Source organism: Podarcis filfolensis, assembly GCF_964270895.1.
Source record: "Podarcis filfolensis genome assembly, chromosome: 9".
Lineage (NCBI taxonomy): Eukaryota > Metazoa > Chordata > Lepidosauria > Squamata > Lacertidae > Podarcis > Podarcis filfolensis.
The window spans coordinates 52,219,607-52,241,629 of record NC_139610.1 but is presented as its reverse complement, the minus strand read 5'-3'; the positions used below and the strand labels follow the sequence as shown (position 1 = coordinate 52,241,629).

General features: G+C 39.7%; 1 protein-coding gene across 16 annotated transcripts in view; it reads left to right on the top strand.

Annotated features, from left to right (window-relative positions):
• Positions 1-22,023, top strand: part of ANK2 (ankyrin 2) — a gene marked incomplete at its 3' end in the record, with an annotated part of 315,375 nt that overhangs the window by 96,991 nt on the left and 196,361 nt on the right. For 5 of the 16 annotated variants that reach the window (XM_083631493.1, XM_083631488.1, XM_083631487.1 and 2 more), the window contains exon 1: positions 12,636-12,824. The exons of 6 other annotated variants lie outside the window; for them this stretch is intronic. In XM_083631493.1, coding sequence (XP_083487619.1) covers positions 12,741-12,824 — 84 coding nt within the window. In that variant the 5' untranslated portion in view covers positions 12,636-12,740. Of the gene's footprint in view, positions 1-12,627; positions 12,825-22,023 lie in introns of those variants that run through there. 5 more of the 16 variants (XM_083631505.1, XM_083631503.1, XM_083631501.1 and 2 more) reach the window with 3 other exon arrangements.

Below are 22,023 nucleotides of genomic sequence, written 5' to 3'. Positions count from 1 at the left end.
AAATCTTTCTGACCATGCTGTGGTCTTTGTTTCATATTTGGGTCTCACGTTATGCTTCAGATTGCATGTTCAATTCTTCAGACTAGTGCTGAAATACTTACTGTATTAGCATTTGCAAATGCTCCAGAAAGAAACCCTGTGCTGATTTTCTTCCTCAATTTTGAAAGACTAAACAATGTGCTCAACCCATTCTCTGATGCCAGGTCTTCACAGTGTGCACTCAGCATTCCACAGTGGTTTCAGGGCTTAACTTGAACCAGGGATGAACCTTAAAACCTGTTTTCCATTGAAGAAGTGATAAAAATGATAAGACTTCCTCTCCCCCTCCACATCTCTTTTCCCTTACTATTGAGTTTTCATAACTATCCTGCCATTCACCTGCAATTAAAGGAAAAGGCTGCCAGAGCAGAAAGTGTTATTTCATGACCCTCAGGGTCGTTTCCAACACTACCATCCTACGATTCTATGATCCTTGTTGGAACTCTTGATCTCTGCTGGGGCCTCGCCTTCCTCATTCATTTGTGTCTCCTGTTTGTGTTATGACTGCCACGTGGCATTTTATGGTACAGCAGAGGAGAGGCAGCTTGTGTTGTGAGTTTATGTACAATCTTTCATTGTCATTCAATTGTCTTTGGTTTCCAAATCCTTTTACAAAAGCTCCTTCAAAAGTTTGATAGGGGTATTGAGGGTCCTGACCATTTGCCCAGAAGCATTTAAAGCAAATAATGCAATTGCCTGATCCTGTACCAGATATAAGAGATCGTTATACTGCTGATATATATACTTTTTTACCCCTTACCTATGCATGTGTTATGTATTTATTGTGAAGTATACATCCCTTCGTTGATATCAATCTCTGATTTATTTAGATTGGAAAGGGATTACTCAGTGACTGATGCAAACTGAAAAAAACACCATTTTTTAGTTTACTTAATATCCATTGAAGCCCAATGAAGACAAAATGGCTTGTAACAGAAATACAAAATGCAGCAAAACCCAAACAATAAGAACACATTTTATTTATTTTGAAAAATAATCTCCCACCTAGTTCTCAAGGCAGCTAGCAAACATTATTAGAAGCAGACTGAAAGAAACAGACTTAAAAAAAAACAGATTAAACTGAGGTTAATAAGTTAACAGTATCCAGCTCTTTAAAAAAATTATAGGTTCAAACAAAAACAAAAGCAACCTCGCCACAGAACTGGGCAAAATAATGGAAGAGTTGCATTTTACTTTGGTATAGAAGGTTACAACAAGGTCTTTGGCACTTCATGACTGATCAATGCTGGCTCCTTCTACTGTGACTGGCCTAGGAAAACTCTAGCCTGCCAGAACTCTTCACCTGGCCCCCAACACTCCCCTGAAGCAAAACCCCTTCCTTACAGTTTTGTTTCCTTTTAATAATAGTTGCTTTATTTACAACTATACAAGTAGGACATAAGTAGAGGCAAACCCCAGATGCTCCCGGTTCCACATATCAGACCCACAGAGAATCTTATATTGCTTTCATCTTTCAGCTACTTCACAGCGTCGCCTCTGAATTTCAGTCTCACCTTGTGCTAAATTGCTATTCTGAATGTTAACCTTCTCTCATGTGTGTGCAGCTTTTGCTGCATTACGTTGTGGCGTAATGGGCATGAGGGTTATGCCTTCCGTGCTTTTCAGCAGATCTGCACTGATTGGTGGGGAGGTGGGCTGGGCCTATTTTTCATTCCCATTTGGGTAGGGGACGTTTAACAGCAACACTGTTTAGTGTCAGCTGAGGAGCAGTGGGTGAGTTTCATCTCCCCTGTGCACGTTGGGCATGGGAACTGGGTTTTCCTTCCTTCTCAGCTCATCATCGGAGAAAAGAAATCTTACTTAAAGGCCTATGGGAGTACTTGTGTACTTGGGTCATCACGAACCAGCTACAATTCCATCTATTTCATTCCTAGCATTAAAGTACAGCATGAGGAAATGGGGAAACATATGCAGATCCTAAAAAAGTAAAATCACAAAATCAGGTCGGGCTAAAATTAGCTCTACTGACAATTCTAGTCACAGTATTTCACATATTTCCCCAACATGTAGTGAAAAAAAAATATTCCATAATTAAGCAGCCAGCTGTTGAAAATATTTGTCATTCATGTGCTGTCATACCTGTCAACTGTTCTGATAATATCAATGGGCACCCAAAACGTGTGATCACGGAGCCCCAAAAGTTGTGTTTTGGGGTAAAATGTGTGGGATCGTGAGCTCAAAAATAAATGTTTTGAGGCTCTGTGATCTTGCACAGGTCACATGACTTACATGGGGGTAAGGCCATGTCCTGGATTCTAAGGTAAAAATGTTAGAGAGCATGCTTGCTGTTTTATATTGTTGATTAATACTGCATTTTAAAGTTCTGGCTTCAGACTTTGAAATCCTAAGTGGTTTAAGTCTCAGGTAACTAAGGACTATCTGCTTCTGTACAAGCCGTCTATTAAGATCATCCTCAGAGCCCTTCTTCAAGTTATTCCTGCCTTCAGAGGCAAAGAGGATGGTGACTGAAGATAGGGCCTTTTCAGTTGTGCTGCTACAAGTTTTGGAATGCTGTCCACAGGGTGTCTTGCCTGGCTCCAAGTCTGATCCTTTTCAAGGACATTTGAAGACACGCCCTGCCACCCAAGTATTGGCCTGGGTATTTTAGAACTTGAAGCTTCCAGGTTTTTAATTTTAATTCTGTATCAATACTGTCTGACAGTTCTGCTGTTTTACAGTTGTATTCCCACCTTTTGAAATACAAATTATTGTATTTACATTTTTGTACACTGCACTAAGAAGTGCTTTTGACGGAAGAGCAGGATATATATTTCCCCAGTAAATAAACAGTATAGGAGAAACAGGTGAGTGCAGTAATTCATAAAGGGAGGTATGGCAAAATCATCTCTCAGATAAGAAAAATATTTAGCATGAGGTGGAGTGGGGAAAACAATTTTGAGTCTGCAAAATCAGGTTATTATACCGATTTTGGTTTTCATAAATAACCATAAGGAAATGTTATCCATGGTGCTAACATTGCAAAAGCATAAAGACTCCCCGTTCTCTGGAAGCTTCAAATGCCATCTCATTGTTTCTGCAGAAATACTCCTAGTCTGCCCAACTTTTCTCTAGCAACAAGTTGTGATCTGAAAGCCCATGGAAATTGAAACTGGCTGTACTTCTGCATTTTTATTTAATAAAAGGCCTGCTTAGAAGTCCGCTGTCTGCTGACATGGGGGGAAAAATGTGGCTTGAAAATAAGGTTGACCGGTGACATCCAGAGAGTCAGCACTGGGAGATATACCATATTTTTTGCTCTATAAGATGCACCAGACCACAAGACACACCTAATTTTTGGAGGAGGAAAACAAGGAAAAAAAATTTCTGAATCTCAGAAGCCAGAACAGCAAGAGGGATCGCTGCGCAGTGAAAGCAGCAACCCCTCTTGCTGTTCTGGCTTCTGGGATAGCTGCGCAGCCTGCATTCACTCCATAAGATGCGCACACATTTCCCCTTACTTTTTAGGAGGGAAAAGTGAGTCTTATAGAGCAAAAAATACGGTAAGTGGTTCAAGAATAAGGGGAGAGGGTCATTGAGAGGAGGTGAATTCAGGATTGTAAGTGCAACATGTGTGTTTGCGTGTATGCCAATGGGGGTCCAATGTAGAGCCCGTGCTTTGCAGGCAGAGGGACCCAGGTTGTGATCTGCAGCACCTTCAGCATGGGCCAGGAAAGACCATGAAATCTGGAGCACTGTTTACAAGGCATAGCATGCCAGGGCTGCATTATCTGATAGGGAATCTTCTGGGCTTAGCCCTGTGAAGGCTCATACAAGAACAAGACCTGTTATTTTAACTACCGCAACTTAATATATAGACCTCAAAATATATGCCAGCCACATGTGTTTAAGAATATAATACTTACAGCACAACATGCCTAAGCACATAAGCCCAAGTGATTCCAATAAGGTGTCCCAAAATATGATAATAGACATTTCAGTAATTTCTCTACCCACATTGAAAAATTCAAGGAAATTGCTGCATCTTAGGCAAACCTTAAGTCCATAGATGTAAATGGGCTTATTCATGCTTAACTCTAGAGAGTTTCAGGCTATAATAGTGCTTAATAAATGTTAAAAGAACAAAGGGAATAATATACACAAGTTATTTATTTAAAACATTTATATGCTGCTTAATATTTTAAGTCGTAGGCCTAGTTGCACATGCTTCTTACTGTTGAAAACATGCTTTGAGATTTCACTTGTCATGATATTTAGCAAAGAGATATAATTCATTTCACTCTTAAAACGAAAAAGAAGCCGAGGGAAAAATAAAGATATCAATAGTACTTTCAGGAATATTTTTTCTAGTCAGAAAGTATCCCACACCAGGTGTCTGGTTACTATAGCAATTATCACATGACATGTGATCAATATGGTAATTATAGGGTGCCAAAGACTCCATTCACTTGTATTTCTGAAAATATGGGGGTAAGTTTGATGCTTGGGGGGGGGGGGAGAAGTGATGTTGTATAATGCCAGACAAATTGAAGTACAGCTACTAATATGAGTATATCTAAATGCCTGATATCTAAAGGCATGCTTGAGACAAGTGATGCTCCCATACCATATGGCAGAAAAGGATGCTCTGAGTTTATAGGTTTTATTTTAACACTGTAGACCTTGCATGGAATTTGCCTTTCATATATCTTCATTCCAGCACATTTGTTATTCCTGTCTGCATTTGATTGTCAGCTGGACAGTGTAGAATTTTTCATAGTGCGTATATGTACATTTTTACTCCATGACAGCCTTGATACGCTGAGTAATATACATAAAGTGTAACCTGTAACAGAATATTGCAGCATATACTCATTCTTTAACAGTAACTCTTCCATTCAGAGTTCTGGCTTGTAAGCCATGTTCTCCTCTCAGATACTCTAAGCTGTAAGTGCTTAAATTTAGTCATAACTTGTTTCTTCTCTCTGCCCACCATTTAATTCCCTCCCCCCTATGGATGCTTGACATTCACTGGCACAATTCTTATGCAATGGTAGTCTCTTAGGGGGGAAATGAAAAATACATATACAGCAGTTCTGTTTGTGGTGCTGTCCAGTGTCTTGGTGCTGATATGCAAATAAGGGAAACTGAAAATATGCTACTTTTTTTGTAAGATTGCTTATAGTACTAAATAGAATAAATAATACATAAATAAACTTTTAAAGAATGAGTATTGTTTTATCACACCCGTGTTGAAGCTATGCTGAATAGGATAGATCCAAGGAAAATTATTTTGTGCCAGCCTTTTTAGATGCAAATTATTATTACAGTGGTACCTCAGGTTACAGATGCTTCAGGTTACATACTCCGCTAACCCAGAAATATTATCTTGGGTTAAGAACTTTGCTTCAGGATGAGAACAGAAATCGTGTGGTGGCAGTGCAGTGGCAGTGGGAGGCCCCATTAGCTAAAGTGGTACCTCAGGTTAAGAACAGTTTCAGGTTAAGAACAGACCTTCAGAACGAATTAAGTTCTTAACCCGAGGTACCACTGTAATTTAATTGAATGTGATGTGTGTTTTTAAATGAGTATGAAAACATTATCTAGCAAAACTTCCCTCTTCTCTTCTCTGTTCCCTGCTCCCCCATCTTGAGGCATTCCTACAGAGATGTACATATTTTTCAGTTGGTGGAATATGCTTAAGTGGAGGGTTATGTGAAATCTTAAACTTAAATGTGCCTTGAAATTCCAGTTAAAATTTGGCTTCACATTTGATTTATTTTCATTTCAGAGCATATATGATGTGCTTTTGTTCCATTTGAATTGCTAGTAATAGATGTAAATTAGCAATATGTACTGAATTAAAATGTAATCTCATTATAATAAACAGTTTATGAATCATCAAGCCAGTTACCAAATATCGCCACACTGGAAGGGAAGTCCAGCTTGAGGCTTTGGAGGTCTGAGTATGTGACATATGGTACAACTAAGGATTAAGGTGATTTTGTAGCTCTAGTGAGTTGTGAAATAATTGAGTATTTAGTGCTTATTATCTCAAGGCCTGCTGCCTTGCTCCTACATTGTCAACTGAGACCTCAATTGGACAAATTCTTGGAGAACGTTGCTGTTGTTTTTATTTAATATCAAAATAGACTTCCAAGTAATTTACAGCATATAAAAGCCAGTTACACAAAGATTAAAATATAAATATCCACAATTAAACTGCACAATAAAATCATTCAAAATACAGCAATTGAAACAGGGTATTTAGACAGAAAGATCAAGGGAAAGCCTTTGTGAACAGATGCATCTTCAAAAGCCGGCAGAATGCCAATACAGATGGGGCCTCTCATGCATCATATATCAGTAGGGAATACATTCTGTAACATTATAGCAATCTGTAGACAAAAGGCCTATCTTGTCCAGCATCTTATTTCCCATAGTGACCAATCAGAAGCTGGACATGAGCTTGAGCATATTTAACTCATTCCTGTTTTTGTGCTTCAGAGACTGGTTTCAGAGATATGCTGCCTCTGATTTTGATGTATTGTATAAACACCCTGACTAGTAGCCATTATCACATTGACCACTATGGGAAATACTGTGGTCGGATAGTTAGGCCTTTGGTCAAACTTACTATTTTTAGTTGCTGATCCAGGATGTGTGGAATACTCTCCCCAGGGAGATTTGCCTGGTACCTTCATTATACACCTCTAGGCACAGGGCAAAAACATCCCTTTTTAACCAGGCCTTTTGCTGATTTACATCCAATACCCTTTTAAAATGTGTTGGGGGAGGGTTATTGGGTTATTTTTGTCTTTATTTTTATTGTGTATTTCGTGTTTTTATGGTGTGCTTTTATCCTGTGAATCTCCTCGAGACCTGCAGGTATAGGGGGTATACAAATTTAACAATAGTAGTAGTAGTAGTAGTAATAATAATAATAATAATGATGATGATGATGATAGTAATATCGCAAAGAACATAATTGCTGATGTCTTCCATCACCCAGTATGGAGTTTAAATTCAGACACATTTTCAGAAAAGGTGAGTGAACGATACTTCTTCACACAACAGAATTAATGCATGGACTTCACTGCCAATGGCTAATAACTTAGATGACTTTGAAAACATTAGTGGAGTCTGTCTTTCCCTACTCGTCATGATAGCCATATGGAAGGTCCCTGTTGAAGGACAGTTGCTGAGGAGTAACAGCGGAGATGGATGATTGTCTGCATGCCCAGATTTTGGAATTCCTGAAAGTATATTGTTGACTACTGGGAAAAGCACAGGACTCCTCCTTACATTATAAGGAAATCCAGCTGGTTTGAAAAGACCAGGTCTGACTTTTGATTCACTGTTCCTCAAGCTTTCTTTTCACAGAGCTTCTACTTTAAAGGAACTTCAACAAGAGCAGTGTGTAGTGTACTGTGCATTAGTTTTTATTCCTGCCTACCTATCTGTGTCTCAATTACTGACTCTTCCTGTAATGTACTTGTTGAAAGCATGGGCATTGCTCCTGGGATTCTTACGTAATAGCTTGTAGAAGTACTGATTTCCTAGATCCTTATAGTCTCACTTTGGGCTTCTCCCCTTTGGGAGCAAAATAATCTAAATCACCATTTTCTTGAAGATGCAATTAAAAACAAGTGTCTTATCCTGCTTACTCTCCTCCCAGCCTGATTATTTGATTAATTTGCTGATAAAATGAAGTTGGTCTCTGGCATTCCATGATTTGCACTATTCAATTGTTGTTTTCTTATCAGTCCTGGGCAGCTGCAGCCTCAGGGTTTGGTTCAAAGCAACCAGCAGAACTCTCTTAGTAAGAGAAGTTCATGGAAGTCCCAGATGACCATAATTCTAGACAATTCATTAGCTGGAAAAGAATTAGCTAATATGATGAGAATTCTTTCCAATATCCAGTGCAAAGTGATTAACAAAACTGTAGCTATGTGAATTTTGAGGATGTGAAATTTACATTTATTCATAAGAGCCTGCTCTTTTCATGATAGCATCTATCACAGCAGCAGTCTGACACCTAAAAGAACAGAACACAAAACTATTGTAGCTGGGTTCAATGGAGCAGTGACCAGAAGTCTGATATTTTCATAATGTTTAAGAAATGACATTTCAATAAAATATGAAATAAGCCAAATTTGCATAAAGCCTCATTTGGTAGATGAAGTAGCCATGCAATATTTTCCATGTGGTTGTGTGCCTATTTAATTACAAAGTCAGAATCAGTGGATAGTTCATATTGATGACTAAGGAAATCAATTTAACCTAAAGGCAGGCCAGGCAGGCTACCGGCAGTTGAAAAATACATTATTCAAGCATAAACTGATTAATAGGCATATAAATAGTTCATTTGTGTAACACATCTCCACCAACACCATCTGTATTGCTTGAAATAATTGTATTGATAAGTAAGAAATGTTGTTATTTTGGAGAAAAGATGCAAAACTAATGGTGCAATCCTGTATGTGTCTACTTGGAAAGTAAGCCCCACTGGGTGCAATGAGGCTTACTCCCAGGTAAGGGAGTTTATGATTTCAGCCTCAATGAGAGATGGAAATCATTTTACTATTGGACCAGATGTCCCTTTCATTAAGGTGTCACATTTGCTGATTTAATTTGTTTAATTTAATTGTTCTGGATGGTAAGTTCCTCGGGTTTGTCTTTGGTTTATGTGATATATAAACATCATCTTAATCCTGTGCTGGATTGTGATTCACAAGCATAGATGAAAATAGAGATAAGTGTGTCCTTGAAGCAAAATCAATAAAACAGTTGCTTCTGCATCATCCTATCATGGCAGCTGTTTTTCATCTGATCTACTTCAATCCTGTAGTGTGGAGCTTTAATGAACAAAGTTTAAATAAAAATATAGATTCCTGAAAATTTTAATTCACCTCTAGTGAATTGCCACCGACTTTGGTTGCTTTAAATAAGAACTAGACCAAATTCATGGAGGAGAAAGCTATCAATAATGGCTACTAGCTATGATGGCTCTTTCCTATCCCCCATGGTTGGATGCACTGTGCCTCTAAATATCATTTTCTTGGAATTACAAGAGGGAAAAGTGCTGTGACACTCAGGTCCTGCTTGCATGTTTCCCATAGGCATCTGGTTGGGCAACTAGGATGGGCCTTTGACCTGATGCAGCACAGCTATTCTTATGTTCCAAGTCTTGAAGCAAAGTCAAACAATTTGGGGAACAGCAGGACTTCCCCCCCCCCAGGGGAACTCAGTTCTGGCACCTCTCAGGTGGGTGCCATTGCCATTAAAAGAGAACAAGGGAGGCATTCATGGTGAGTTCTGACCAGTGCTTTTATGCTTTAAAAAAATGTTTAGGGGTACTCTCATTTTACTACTCATATTGAAATACTGCCCCTTAATGAGGCCAAACTTAGATTCACTAAATATTTAGGGGTATGCGTACCCCTGTGTCCCCCCCCAGAAAAAGCAATGGTTCTGACACCTCTTTTTTTAGGAAAAAAGCAATGGGAAACAGTGTGTGTGTGTGTATGTGTGTGTGTGTGTGTGTGTGTGTGAGAGAGAGAGAGAGAGAGAGAGAGAGAGAGAATGAGAGAGGGATGGAGAGAAAGAAATGGAAATATTTACATGCACAAAAGGAAGAAAAGAATCAAATGAATTAAAAACCAAGTGATGAAAATTAACTGCGACAAGAGCTTTTGCTCTGTTTCACTTGATGAAACTGCATTGATCTCCCATTCTGTAGTTGTGCTGTGTCCTGACATATTACTAGAAGATGATAGGAGTCTGATGAGTAAAAGCAATGGAGAATTGTGCCATTAGCAAGTTAACAGCTTGATCTCTGTACCCTGTGGTTTCCAAGGGCCTCCCATGCATGAAGTGTGACAGCTTGTACAGCAATTTGCCAGGAAATGCTTTGCACTCAGAGACATGGACAGCGGTCCACAAACTGAAATCGGCAAATTAATTGTAGTAATATTCTTTTAAAATTCCTTTTGCCTTAACAAACACTGGGACCACCAAATCTTCCCCACTTGGGGCCTCAGAGCCATCTGCTGACTGTTATAATCTCAGGCAGACTGGCAGCTGAAGACAAATGAGAGATAATTGAGTCATACATCATCTTGCAGTTTTATTTTAGGTTACCTGGGCTGAATAAGGCTGCAGAGTTGACCATTCTTGTAGTCCCATAGGTGTAGCTCAGCCATTAAATGTCTGGTTTTCTATTTTCCTCAACTTTGCTGCTTTATGGTATCATAGAAATAAAGCTGTTGATGAAGATTAATGCATTGGCTTTTGTAAAACAAGAAACAGCAGTTAAGGCTAATTAGTGTGATGTACTTCAGTGAGTTTCCATATGTACAAATATTACTCTGTACATTTAATGTTTGTCAGAATATGATTTTTAGACTTTAGTCCTTTTATGAATTGTCAAGGAATATGCTTGGTTTTTCCAAAGGCGATATTGTCAATCACACACGACAAAAACAAATAGTAAATACTCAGTATCATTACATGCCAGGACTTCCTTATAATACTGTTATAATATAATGTTAATTTAAGAAGTTCATGGAGGGAAACTTTTCTGGCCCTGTTCTCCCACTTTAGTTGCCTGGAAAGCCTCACAGAAGGTTCATTGTGCATTTTCTGAACAATGTGCATTGGGGCCCATAACAGTTTCAGTTTCAGTTAGTTTTGCTTTCAAAGATACACTTTTGCCAATCATTGCTCTGGAATACTTTCTGTAGAAATCACATTAATCATATGAAGTAGACAGAACCTTCTGAATTGCATTCTTTATTTGGTTTTTGTCCACCCAATTGTCTCTAAATAATATTCTAGAATAGGAGTGGCTAGTCTGCAATCACAGTCTGATTTCATGTGAGTGATGGGGGGAGAGGAATAAGGTGTGGCTTCATTCCATACCTACCTAGTACAGGTCTGTGGCCCCTGACAGGTTACCCCTGAGGAAATGCAGTGCCCTCTGTACCTTGTAGCTTTTCGAGAAATACTTCTCTTGGATGTGCTGTTTCTCAGACCAGCATCCATGCAATTTGAAAATGCAAGGCATGGTTCCATTGTGGTGTAAACAGTTCAGGAAGCTTTTGTGCATGTGCTGATGATGGCGCATGCATAAATGAAAGTGTCAGTCACTCAGAGTTTAACATGGGAAAATAAATCATTGTGTGAAGACATCCCCACACCTGCTCGAGTGGGAAAAGCAGTGGGAGAAAGTGACTTGTAAGTGCTGTGTGTGTTTGTGTGTTAGAGACAGAGAGATGACTTCGCATCATTGGACATCTACACAGATGGAACTCTTGGTCAACTGGGTTTCCCAACTGGCTTCACCACTGAAATCAATGGGAAAGTTATTGCAAATATGGGAGCACAATCTGCACCTCAGAATTCCCTTGTATAGAAGAAGCTCCTGTATCAAGCTGTGCAAATACATGGAGGTTAGATCCGTAGGTTCCAGTGGCGTAGCGTGGGTTGTCAGCACCCGGGGCAAGGCAAGTAATTTGTGCCCCCTAACCCGTGGATTTGCGCCCCCTAACCCATGGATTTGCGCCCCCTAACCCTAACCCCCAGATGTTGCGCCCGGTGCGGCCGGCCCCCCCTGCACCCCCCACGCTACGCCACTGGTAGGTTCTAATGGTGTGTACCTTCCTTGAAGGAAAGGCCTTCCAACAGAAGGGGACTTTTCAGTCCTGGTTTTTCTATATGCATTGGGTCAGATTGCAGCATTTAGGGAATCACTCATCTTGTTTTGTTTATCGTGTGCAGTGCATGCTTTAATTAAACTTTCCAATGAGAACAATAAACTAGTAATAATCAGAGAAAAATGGAAGGTCTGTTTTCCATAGTCATTTGTTTTCCTTTGAGGAAGGGAAGAGCTTATAATTGTGAAATGTCTGCTTTCTAAAGAACTTGGAAGCCCAAAGCAAAATAATTATCCACATTTTGTACTGATTTTAGTAAAATCTGTATTTCACAGTGACACTGGGGGAAATTGCCTAAGATTTTTACCAGTCAGTAAATGGGACGAAGACAAAGCAAATCCTTATGTATTATATCTTTCAGGAATTACAGAAGTTGGTACAGTGACCTCGGGTAATTAACATTTCACAGATTTGTAAGAAGGCACTCCTGAGCAGATAATACAGATAGGGGTGTGTGTGTGTGTGTGTGTGTGTGTGTGTGTGTGTGTGTGTAGCAGGTATAGCTATCTGAGCATCTATAGTAATAGTAATAACAATAATTAATAAAAAATAAATTTCCCACCCATCCTTCACTCTCGGGTCTCAGGGCAAGCTACATCAATACAAAAATGCAAGAATAACATCAGTTAAAACAATCTACAGTCAAAAGTATAGGGTGGATCCTAAAAAACGTATTGTGTGTGTGTGTGTTTATACTAACTAGGTCATTGTACTTGTTTCCTAAATTCTATTCCGGATTCTGTGCATTCTGCTTAAGGGTTTTTCTACAGTTAAAGAGCCAAGATTCTGTGATAATTGGTTAAATCAGATTTAGCAATGCAGTCAGATAAACAGTTGTGGTAGCTGCTGCCATAGCAACATCATCGCGCTCACCCTCTCTGTGCCTGCGTCTTCTTTCCTCCGTCCTACCCTCCCCCTCCCTGCTCACACACCCCTCCTCCTCTCCAGCAAGTGACACATTTGCTAATGCTCTGTGTGTTTGAGAGGGTTTAATGGCAACGCTCTTTGCATTGAAGACTATTCAAAATGATGAATGAGGAAGCAGCTCAGAAGAGTGATGGTGGAGAGAAGTATAATGGAAGTAATCAAAGGAAGAAAAGACCCAAGAAGGTAATGTAAACGGACATAGCAATATGTGTATATGTGTTGTGTGTTGTGTGTGTGGAGCAGTAAGACAGTAGTAGTCCTCTGAAGTCTTAAGAATGAAGGTGTATGGATCACCTTTTCTGTGTTTATGCTGTGGAAGACCATATTGCCTGTTACTGTTTGCTTGATATTCTGAAAACATTAAGAAGTAGTAGTGTCTTAGTCACTAAGGCATTGTAGTATGTAGAAGCTACATGTCTAGGGTGTGAAGGTTGTAGTAGGAATGTGTTATCCACTGCTGATCTCTAGGTAATTTGGCAATAAGGAAATGCTTTGGTTTTTCTTTTTTGGAGTGTCTTGAAATGGTAGACAAACCTAATGTTAATCTGAATGGACAGTGACTGAAGGGCTCTTTTAAAAAGCACACAGCTGCCTGTTTTGTTGAATTACTATTGACTTTGTTATGCCTTGCTGTGTTGGTTTCATTGCATGCTATTCCTCCTTTAAAAAAAGATTAAACTGTTTGATTGTGGCAAGAGGAATAGTGTAGGTGGACATGGCACTGGCTTTATTTCTTGTGGATGTGTGAATTGGGATTTATATCCTTTAACTACCTTTAGCTGAGATTTCTCTCTTTCATTCAAATGAAAGGTGTGAAACTACAAAAACCAACAACAACCACCCTGAGTTTCCTTTTCCCAGATGCCTGTAGCAACCAGATACTTGCAATACCCTGCTGCTAATGTGAAAGCGATGGAGGGCAACATAAAATACACAGCCACACCCAGCTTTTTGGCCAGGCTTTCTAAAGGTTTTCTGAGCTGCAACCCAATGCATTTTTACTCAGAAGTAAGTCCCACTTTTCCAAGGAAAGAATGCATAGGATTTGAACCCCCAGGTCTTAAAATTAATCTTCCCACTTGGAAGTAGTTTCCTCGAAACAAATTATTTTGAAACCAGTTTCATTTAAAATATGGGAGCAAACATGCACGTGCAACCCACCCCCCACCCCTCATTGAAAAATTACTTTTATGGAAATATTATCATGCTGTCTGTTGTTCTCTTTCTCTCACTTTTTAATACCTTACTACAAGAGTAGCTCCTGTGAAAAATATCTTAGTCCTTAGGTATCCTTGGGGATACAGCAATGAAAGAGCTGCTATGCTTTGTAAGAAGCTGTGTAGCCCAAGGGGGAAAATGCAGCAAATGTTCAGCGATGCATCTTGCAGTCATCTGTTGTAAACTTGAGTAGAATTTACATGATGCTGTAATATAGCTTTCCAAAAGATAATCCTCTGTATTTTTAGAAACTTGATAATATGTGTTCCATACAACAGAGATGAAAGAAAGCAGACCTGCCAAAGGTATTTGAAGTATGGAGAATTATCTTTCTTTGGTAGTGTGTATATGTTTTAATAAATTTAGGCTGAAATCCTGCACCCAGTGAGTAAACTCCATTGAACTTAATAGGAATTAATTCTGAAGAAATGTATAGGATTGCACTGTGAGGATATGTCCTGATCCAGTTAATGGAAGAATTTTGATAAAAAGTTAAAACATGGTGACTCCACTTTTCTGTGGATTGCCTTAGTGTGAAATGTTTGATTTGGGTTGGGTATCAAAGCTAGGCAAAAGGGAAGAGCTATTTACCTTTGTTTGTCCCAAATTAAAGGGCCATACATGTATAATGCATATAAATCTGTACTTGCACAAAAATGATCCAGTCTGTATGGAAACCAATTTCCTACTCTTCTTAAGTCCCCTTCAGACCCCAAAATCTGAAAGATCACCTCCTTCCCTATAGACCCTCTTGGGAGTTAAGATTGACAGAGGGAGCCTTCTTAGTATTTCCATCTTCCTCCAAAGTTTGGAGGGGCTGGGGGCATATGGGAGGGCAGGGGTGCCAGCTCTTGGGGACCATGCCCTTTTGGACCCCTCCTATACTTTCAGGCTGAGGGCCAGCACCCCCTCCTCCATGTTCAGAAGGCACAGAAGTGAGTCAAAGAGCTGACTGTGGCTTGGCTCCAGTGTCTGGCTCCTTCCCCTCCACAGGTCAAAGCAGTCTCCTGCTGGTGGTGGCACCAAGGGGAGGTGGAGGAGGAGCCACTGGCCATTGAAGCCACAAGGCTGCCATGTTTAACTCTGCCCTAGGCTCCTCCCGACATCCTGGTGTTGTGTGCAAGATGCCAGGACATCACACATGTGACATTGCCGCCTGCCTTCGCCCTCCTAAACTGGCACCTCTGGGAGACAGGGCATTGTCTATGGCAGCTCCTAAGCTATAGCATTCCGTTCTCACAGAGGCATGTCTGACACTTCCATTGTATAGAGTCTGCCATATGCTGAAGATGCCCATTACCCTGGCCTTTGACACCTGAGATACATAGGGCGATCCACAACTAAGTTTTACTCAAAATGTGTCTACTCTGAGTAAAACTTAATTGCATACCGCCTATGTATTTTTAGGACCAGCTCTATTCTTCAGAATGTTAATTGTTTGTACTGATTTTAATCTTGTGTTTTTAATTGTTGTAACTCACCCTGGGAATTTTTGGCTAAGAAAGCCAAATAAGAATGATGATAGCCAAGTAGAAAAAGTCTTCTGGGGCTCACCTTTAGCCTGTCACCATACACCTAGTGCTGGCTTTCCTGAATGCTGATGGGATTTCTGTAGCAGAGTGCCTTTTCTACTCATGGAGGAGGCTCCCCATATGATTAGGAACCAGAGAAGATCACGAGTAGGGCAGATTCTTGTGGAACTGCTGCTTTGCATGCAGAGGGTCTCAGGTTCAACTCCCAATCTCTGGGAGTGTCTCTTGCCTAAAATCCCAGAGACCTTTTGCCAGTAAGGGCAGACACTGTTGAGCTAGATGGACCAGATAGTCCTAGTATAAGGCAGGATTCCATGTTCCTATAACACAGGTTTTAAGGACAGCTGCAGTTAGATTACGATGGTCCTTAAACAGACAAGGTAGTGTTAAAGAACTGTAATGATTAAGTGATCTTTTCATTTTCATTATTAATTCTAAGCTTACAACTTCATTGTTGACATATATGGATCTATTTCTCAGTTTAAACTCAGCTTAACTTGCCTGTTCTAATATATTCCGTTCTTTTGTCATCAAAATGAATTCCCAGAGGAGTAATTAAAGTTGTATCCAAATACGCTGACAAAACAACTCCTTGCTTTTGTATCAGATCTCTTAAAATTACCATTAACGGTAGCCCCAGCATAAGTTTGATAGAAAGGACCTTGAGCCTGGAGGTGACGCTTCTCTCAAGATTGCAAAGAACACAAAATGAAGGAAACTTTGGCAATAAATTTCTAGGTGCGTTGATGTCTTCGTAGGCATAGCAATAAAAATTCCTGGCATCTTGATCTAAAAATGTATAATCAGAAGGAATTGCCAATGGAATCAGTTCCCTTGGTTTGAGTAGCTTCTCATAGGAACCTATGAAGCTGCCTTAAATCATATCAGCCCATGTCTCACCCACCAGCCAACCCATCAAAAGAAAAAGGCACCCATACCAGCCACTGCCATGCTCACAGATCAAAATTCTACACACCTTTCAGAACAGATTGGGGGGCTGGTGTTCCTGTCCTGGCCCCCAGTGCAGGCATGTTCAATGTGGAAGAGACTGAGTCAGGAACTGAGGAGGAAGAACAAACACTCCCTTATGCATTGTGGAGTTTTGAGGGGACACTTACCTGTGACCTTTAGTGGGCACCATAGGAGGCACTGATGGATGCAGCAGGAACCTCTGGGAGCTGCATTGGCGGCCCCTTGTATATGTTATGTAGAACTTTTATGCTTTTGCAAAGAAACAATATACATTGTAAAGGAAAATGTGTGCTCAAATCCTTGGCTGCAAGCTGAAATGCTGAGTACATCAGTGCCATAAAAAATAACTCTTCTTTCTATTAAAGTGTTTGGAAATTCCATAGTTTCCTTAACGTCTGGAAAATATTAATAGAGTTTCCAGGAATGCATCTACGCAACATTCTCTTCTCCTAGTATTATTAAAGAACCATAAAATATTTATTGTATAATGAACAAATGGAGTAGCTACATTTTGTAAAAAAAAACCCAAAACCAAATCCAATGTTGCAGTTCTATTTCCTATGATAAAAATAAGTTACACAGTCTCCTTTCCTGGGATTAGACCTACTTATCACACTATCCCTAGAGGCTAACATGTGCTATTGCTACATTAACCACAAAATGGCATTCCAGAATCCAAGTGCTTATATGGGAATAATATTGACCTACTCTTAATTTTTTTTTTTAATTTATCAAGTCAAGTTTGTATTGTATTAATATGCCTAAGGATGCGGGCTCTCTCAAAAAATAATTTGGGCTGGATAATAACTTAATTGTTTGTCATTATCTTGGCCACCCCCGCTTCCACTCCCCTGTCACTTGTTAGGGTTGGGTCCCAAAATTTGAATGCTTTGTTTTGTTGCCTAAATTTAAGTACAGTATTAATGTTTCCAGGAACAGTTTGTGTGGTTGCTGTTTTTTGTTTTTTTTTTAGCGCACACTGGTGTATTTTTTAAAAAAAATAATTGCTTATGCACCATTTTAGCAAGTTGCCTTGAATTAGTGTTTTGCCAATTGACCGGTTTGTTTGTAAAGTGAGTACTAAACTTCCACTATTGGTCTACCTTCTGAATTGAGTAGCATTGTTATGTTACTTTTGGTTTTAATTGCCCTCTGGACAGCTTCCCTCAAATATTTTTTTCCACAACACTAGGTTTCTTCAAATCAGGCAGTAGCTGTTAACACTATGCTTTGCTTGACTAGCTTTCTGGACCTCATTTACTTCACCAGACAACCCCGTCTCCAAGGGTTAGTTCAAGGGGGGTGGCCAATGTATGTCATTTCCACCAATCTAAACACAATGCAAGCTTTAAGCGGGACCATATCCTCCTGGGTGAAGGAGAAGCGGTAGAATAATAAAGAGCAGCATATGAAAGGGCTTGCTATAAATCTGAATAAGCAAATACAATGAAATAGAATCACAAGCCTTGCGTTATTAAATCTTCATTCTGCAAGAGTTATGCAAAGGAGGAAAATGAAGGAAAGTATAACAGCATTTCATTAGGGGTTCAGGTTTAAGTACCCAAACATTTAAAGGACACTTAAGCCAAATTGTGCATTGGCTTTTGCCTGGCCTTCCATCTTATGATGTTTCTGGGTTCAGGGTAGTATAGCATACAACAGGGTATTGGGAGATTGAGTTTCTTTTTTCATCTTCAAGCCATAGGAAAGAGAATAGGCAGAGGTCAGGAGAGATGAGTATGTTGGTTGGGGAAAGGAGGTCCATGACCACATAGTCCAAATAGGTGAACCACACATTTTCAAGGGATTCCTAGTACGCAAGTTCTTGGGAGTTGGGAGGTCCACACTTGCTAAGTGAGATTAGTAACAAAATGATACTGTTTGCAAAGGGTACAAAGGCAAAAAGTTTGAGTGTTACAGCCCCTTATTGTTGTGTTTTGATAACATAATGTGAAGAACTCAGTTCTGCCATCAACTCATGGCATTGATCAGCTTTTACATTTTATTTCCTGGTGCTCAGCAGTGCAGGGCCAGGTGGTTGCTATTTTTAATTTCCAACAATGCCTCAGAGCAAGGCTTTATCTGAGGCATTGTGAGCAACTGAAATGACAGCCACCCAGTGATCACTAGAGGAACAGTGCCACTGAGCAAGCCCACAAGGAGAGAATTAACATAGGATGTGACCCACCAATGGCCTTCGAGTTGGCTGGCCCTGACTGAACACTTTAAAACCTGATAGGCTGGTACAATAAACTTAGCCACTCATTTCATGTTTCAAATAGGTTGATCTACAGTGCAGGTAGTAATTACTGGCTTTTTAAAAGGTACACCTGGGTCTTTGAAGAACTAGGGTCTCTCAGGTCCTAAAGGCTTGCCAATGTGCTCACAGTGCACTAGTTGTATAATTTCGAGAAAGGCATGAAATAGCTCAATTGGGCCATTCAGTTGGGTCAATATATTCAGTCAGTATATTGTACAGTATTACAATGTGTACTATCAAAACAGGTTTGATACTTTGGTGCTTCTAGTTTCCCCTCTTGCTACAACCAAAATCCCATCCCTTTGATATTATGTTGCATGCAGTCCTGCAGATATAAGAACGGCTATTGTACCTAAAAATGCCACAGCAGTGCATATATGCTATTGTGCATTACAGGAATACATTTTCACAAGGCAGAGGTATCCCAGAGTTTTGTTACCTATATACTGACTAAAATAGTTATTATAGTTATTACAGTGGTTAATATACCTACTGGGATAAACAGCCGTGGTGCAATAAAATATTTATTAATGCCACAATCTAAAATAGTTACACTGGAGGTGCTACAAGATGTCACTTTCTTTGTACATAACATATTGTTCCACCTGCTGGTTCTAGCTAGCCAGATTGGTTCAGGGTGTGTCATGTTCATGAAAGGAGAGAAAACTCTCTCCTCAGATCATCTGGCTTGTGCCTCTGAGAGGAGTATTTTGTTTAAGTGAAAATAGAACAGTGACCAAGTGTTGAGAATAATTACTTTAGGCTTCAGTGAATTTTATCTAATTCTCCTAAAGTACTTTGCAATTAGCCAGCCTCCAAACCTTCAGATGTTTGTGTGTTGCTCAGTTTGTGAGCAATTGTGACATATTTAAGCAAGAGATTGAACCATGTGATTGTTTCAATGCCTGCATTTTAAGCAGCATCTTGGTTTTGGAATGTCATTGTTTGCCTCTCCTCAGTATAGGATCATTGTGTTTGGAAAACATAGGACTGAAAACGTAGTTGTAACGGGGAGCAGATGCTGTTGGTCAAGCTGCTTGCCATTGGTTTTCGCACTGCAATAGTTCAGACGTGACTGAGAAATGGCTGTAATAATTAAAGATGGTTATCTTGGAGCCATATGCCATTGAATATAAGAAAGAACTCATGGAAAACTGATGTGATCCCTGAAAGCTAATGTGAAGCCTATCTTAATAAGGGAGGGGGTAGAAATGCAGGGTGATAATCCCCAAAGAGAGAGAGAGAGAAAAGGTAATCTTGGTATTATCTCAAGGGAGGAAGATGGAGGGAAAGGCAATCTTGGCATTTTGATTTCCATACCTGGAAATACATTACAATAAACAATTAAACAAGTAATTTGTGAAAAAGATAGGAAATGATGAATATAATGATGAATATAACAAGAATCTGGCAGTTATTATACACACCCCAATTGTTTATTCAGCTCAGCTACTGCAATGTACTCTTTGTAGGGCTGTACTTAAAGATTACTCAGAATCCATAACAGCAGTAAAAATACCTTTAATCTAGCAGACATTTGACTCCGGTTTGTTTTATTTAGCCTGTGCTAGTTTAGACATTTTCTGCTCCTGCTATTTAATGTTATTTGTATTCATTTTAAGCTAAAATGTAAGTTAAAATAATAATTATAATTAAGTAGTATTATTTATTGAGCCTATTTTTTTTGGAGAAATGATGGAACAATGAGAATTAAGAGCAGAAAAGGCACAGGGCCATGTAGAATCTTTCAAGGTTAATGCGCTTTTGCTGATGAGTGAAAAGAATGATTGCATCGTCATGAAATTTTGTGTGTGTGTGTGTGTGTGTGGACAGAATAGATATAAGAAAAAAATAAAATTGAGAAGGATTGCAGACACTCTAGGGGAGATAATTTACTGCTTGAACAGGTGTTGAGATGCTTTAGGGACAAGGTGTCTTCTTTGTGGTATGGGCTTAGCCTGGAGGCCTCAACCCTACAATTTTAAGAGTCCTCATTTTTCAAGCTCAATATGCTGAGAAGCTGGGAGCAGGGTGATTAATTAAAGAGATACTGCAGAGTCTGAGAATCTGTGGCCAGTAGCAGAAGAAGGTGAGGTCAGAATAGCAGATGTTCCTTATGGACTGAATTGTATAGAGTAGGGGCTGATATGTATAGATATGCTGGACTTTTCGAATTTTGACTCATTCCAGTTTTATGATTTTTAACATAAAGGAGAGGGTTACATGGTGCTAATGGCCACATCATATGTAGGGAAGAGTGTAATGCCAGCTTACATTTACTCCCCCCCCCATCTGTTCCTACTGCTCTGTCAGTGTCTGTGAACTTCATTTCCCCATCATGATAAGGACAACAGGAACTATCCTTTTCTGTGCATTTCCTTGTGTTAAGCCAGCTTTGTAGGTGTCTCATTGTATGTCCAGATTGCTACTGTTGTGTCCTGAAAACCCATGGACTGAACCAGGGTGTGTCCAATCACAAGCTGGAAGCTTTGACAAAACTAGCCATGTGGGCACAAATTGATTGGAAAAAGTCAGCATCTGTGACTTCAACACAAGCAAAAGGATCTTCTTACGATGCGCTTTGTAAAAATTTGAGTAAGCCTTGTTAATTTAACATAACGCCTGGTCCTGTCTTTAGTAAAGGCTTATGAAACATGGTAATCATATCTATGGATAGCATGGCAGCAGCTTAAAATTCAAATTGCATCTGAACTATGTGCACTTCATGGGAATGTGAGCTGGTGAGGATGAATCAATGGATCAGGGTTTAGCACAGCACGAAAGACAATATACAGTAATGACACAGAAAAACCAAAAACAGCACAAAAGAATATTGGATATAGTATACATCACTTTTATGACTGGTGATTGCTGAAGTACAGACAGCTACTGTAGCCACACACAAAGTACAGTGTTACCTCGGGTACAGACGCTTCAGGTTACAGACGCTTCAGGTTACAGACTCCGCCAACCCAGAAATAGTACCTCGGGTTAAGAACTTTGCTTCAGGATGAGAACAGAAATCGCGCGATGGCGGCGCAGCGACAGTGGGAGGCCCCATTAGCTAAAGTGGTACCTCAGGTTAAGAACAGTTTCAGGTTAAGAACGGACCTCCGGAACTAATTAAGTTGTAACCTGAGGTACCACTGTATTTTAATATTCTCTTGAAATAAGAATGCAAAAGATCATGCAGTTTATTAATAAACACTATTTAGCTGAGTTAGTCTCCATTACTTTTTGCCTCAGTTCTTGGGCTCTAGTGGTTTTTGGGACATACCTAATCTTGACTGGATCATGTGTTATTCCTTCTGCATTTCATTTAGCTTTTAAAATTTTCAAAGCACCCCGAACCCCTGGTGAGCAGCACTGGGCTTTATGAAGTGGCAGAGCCCTTGCTGTA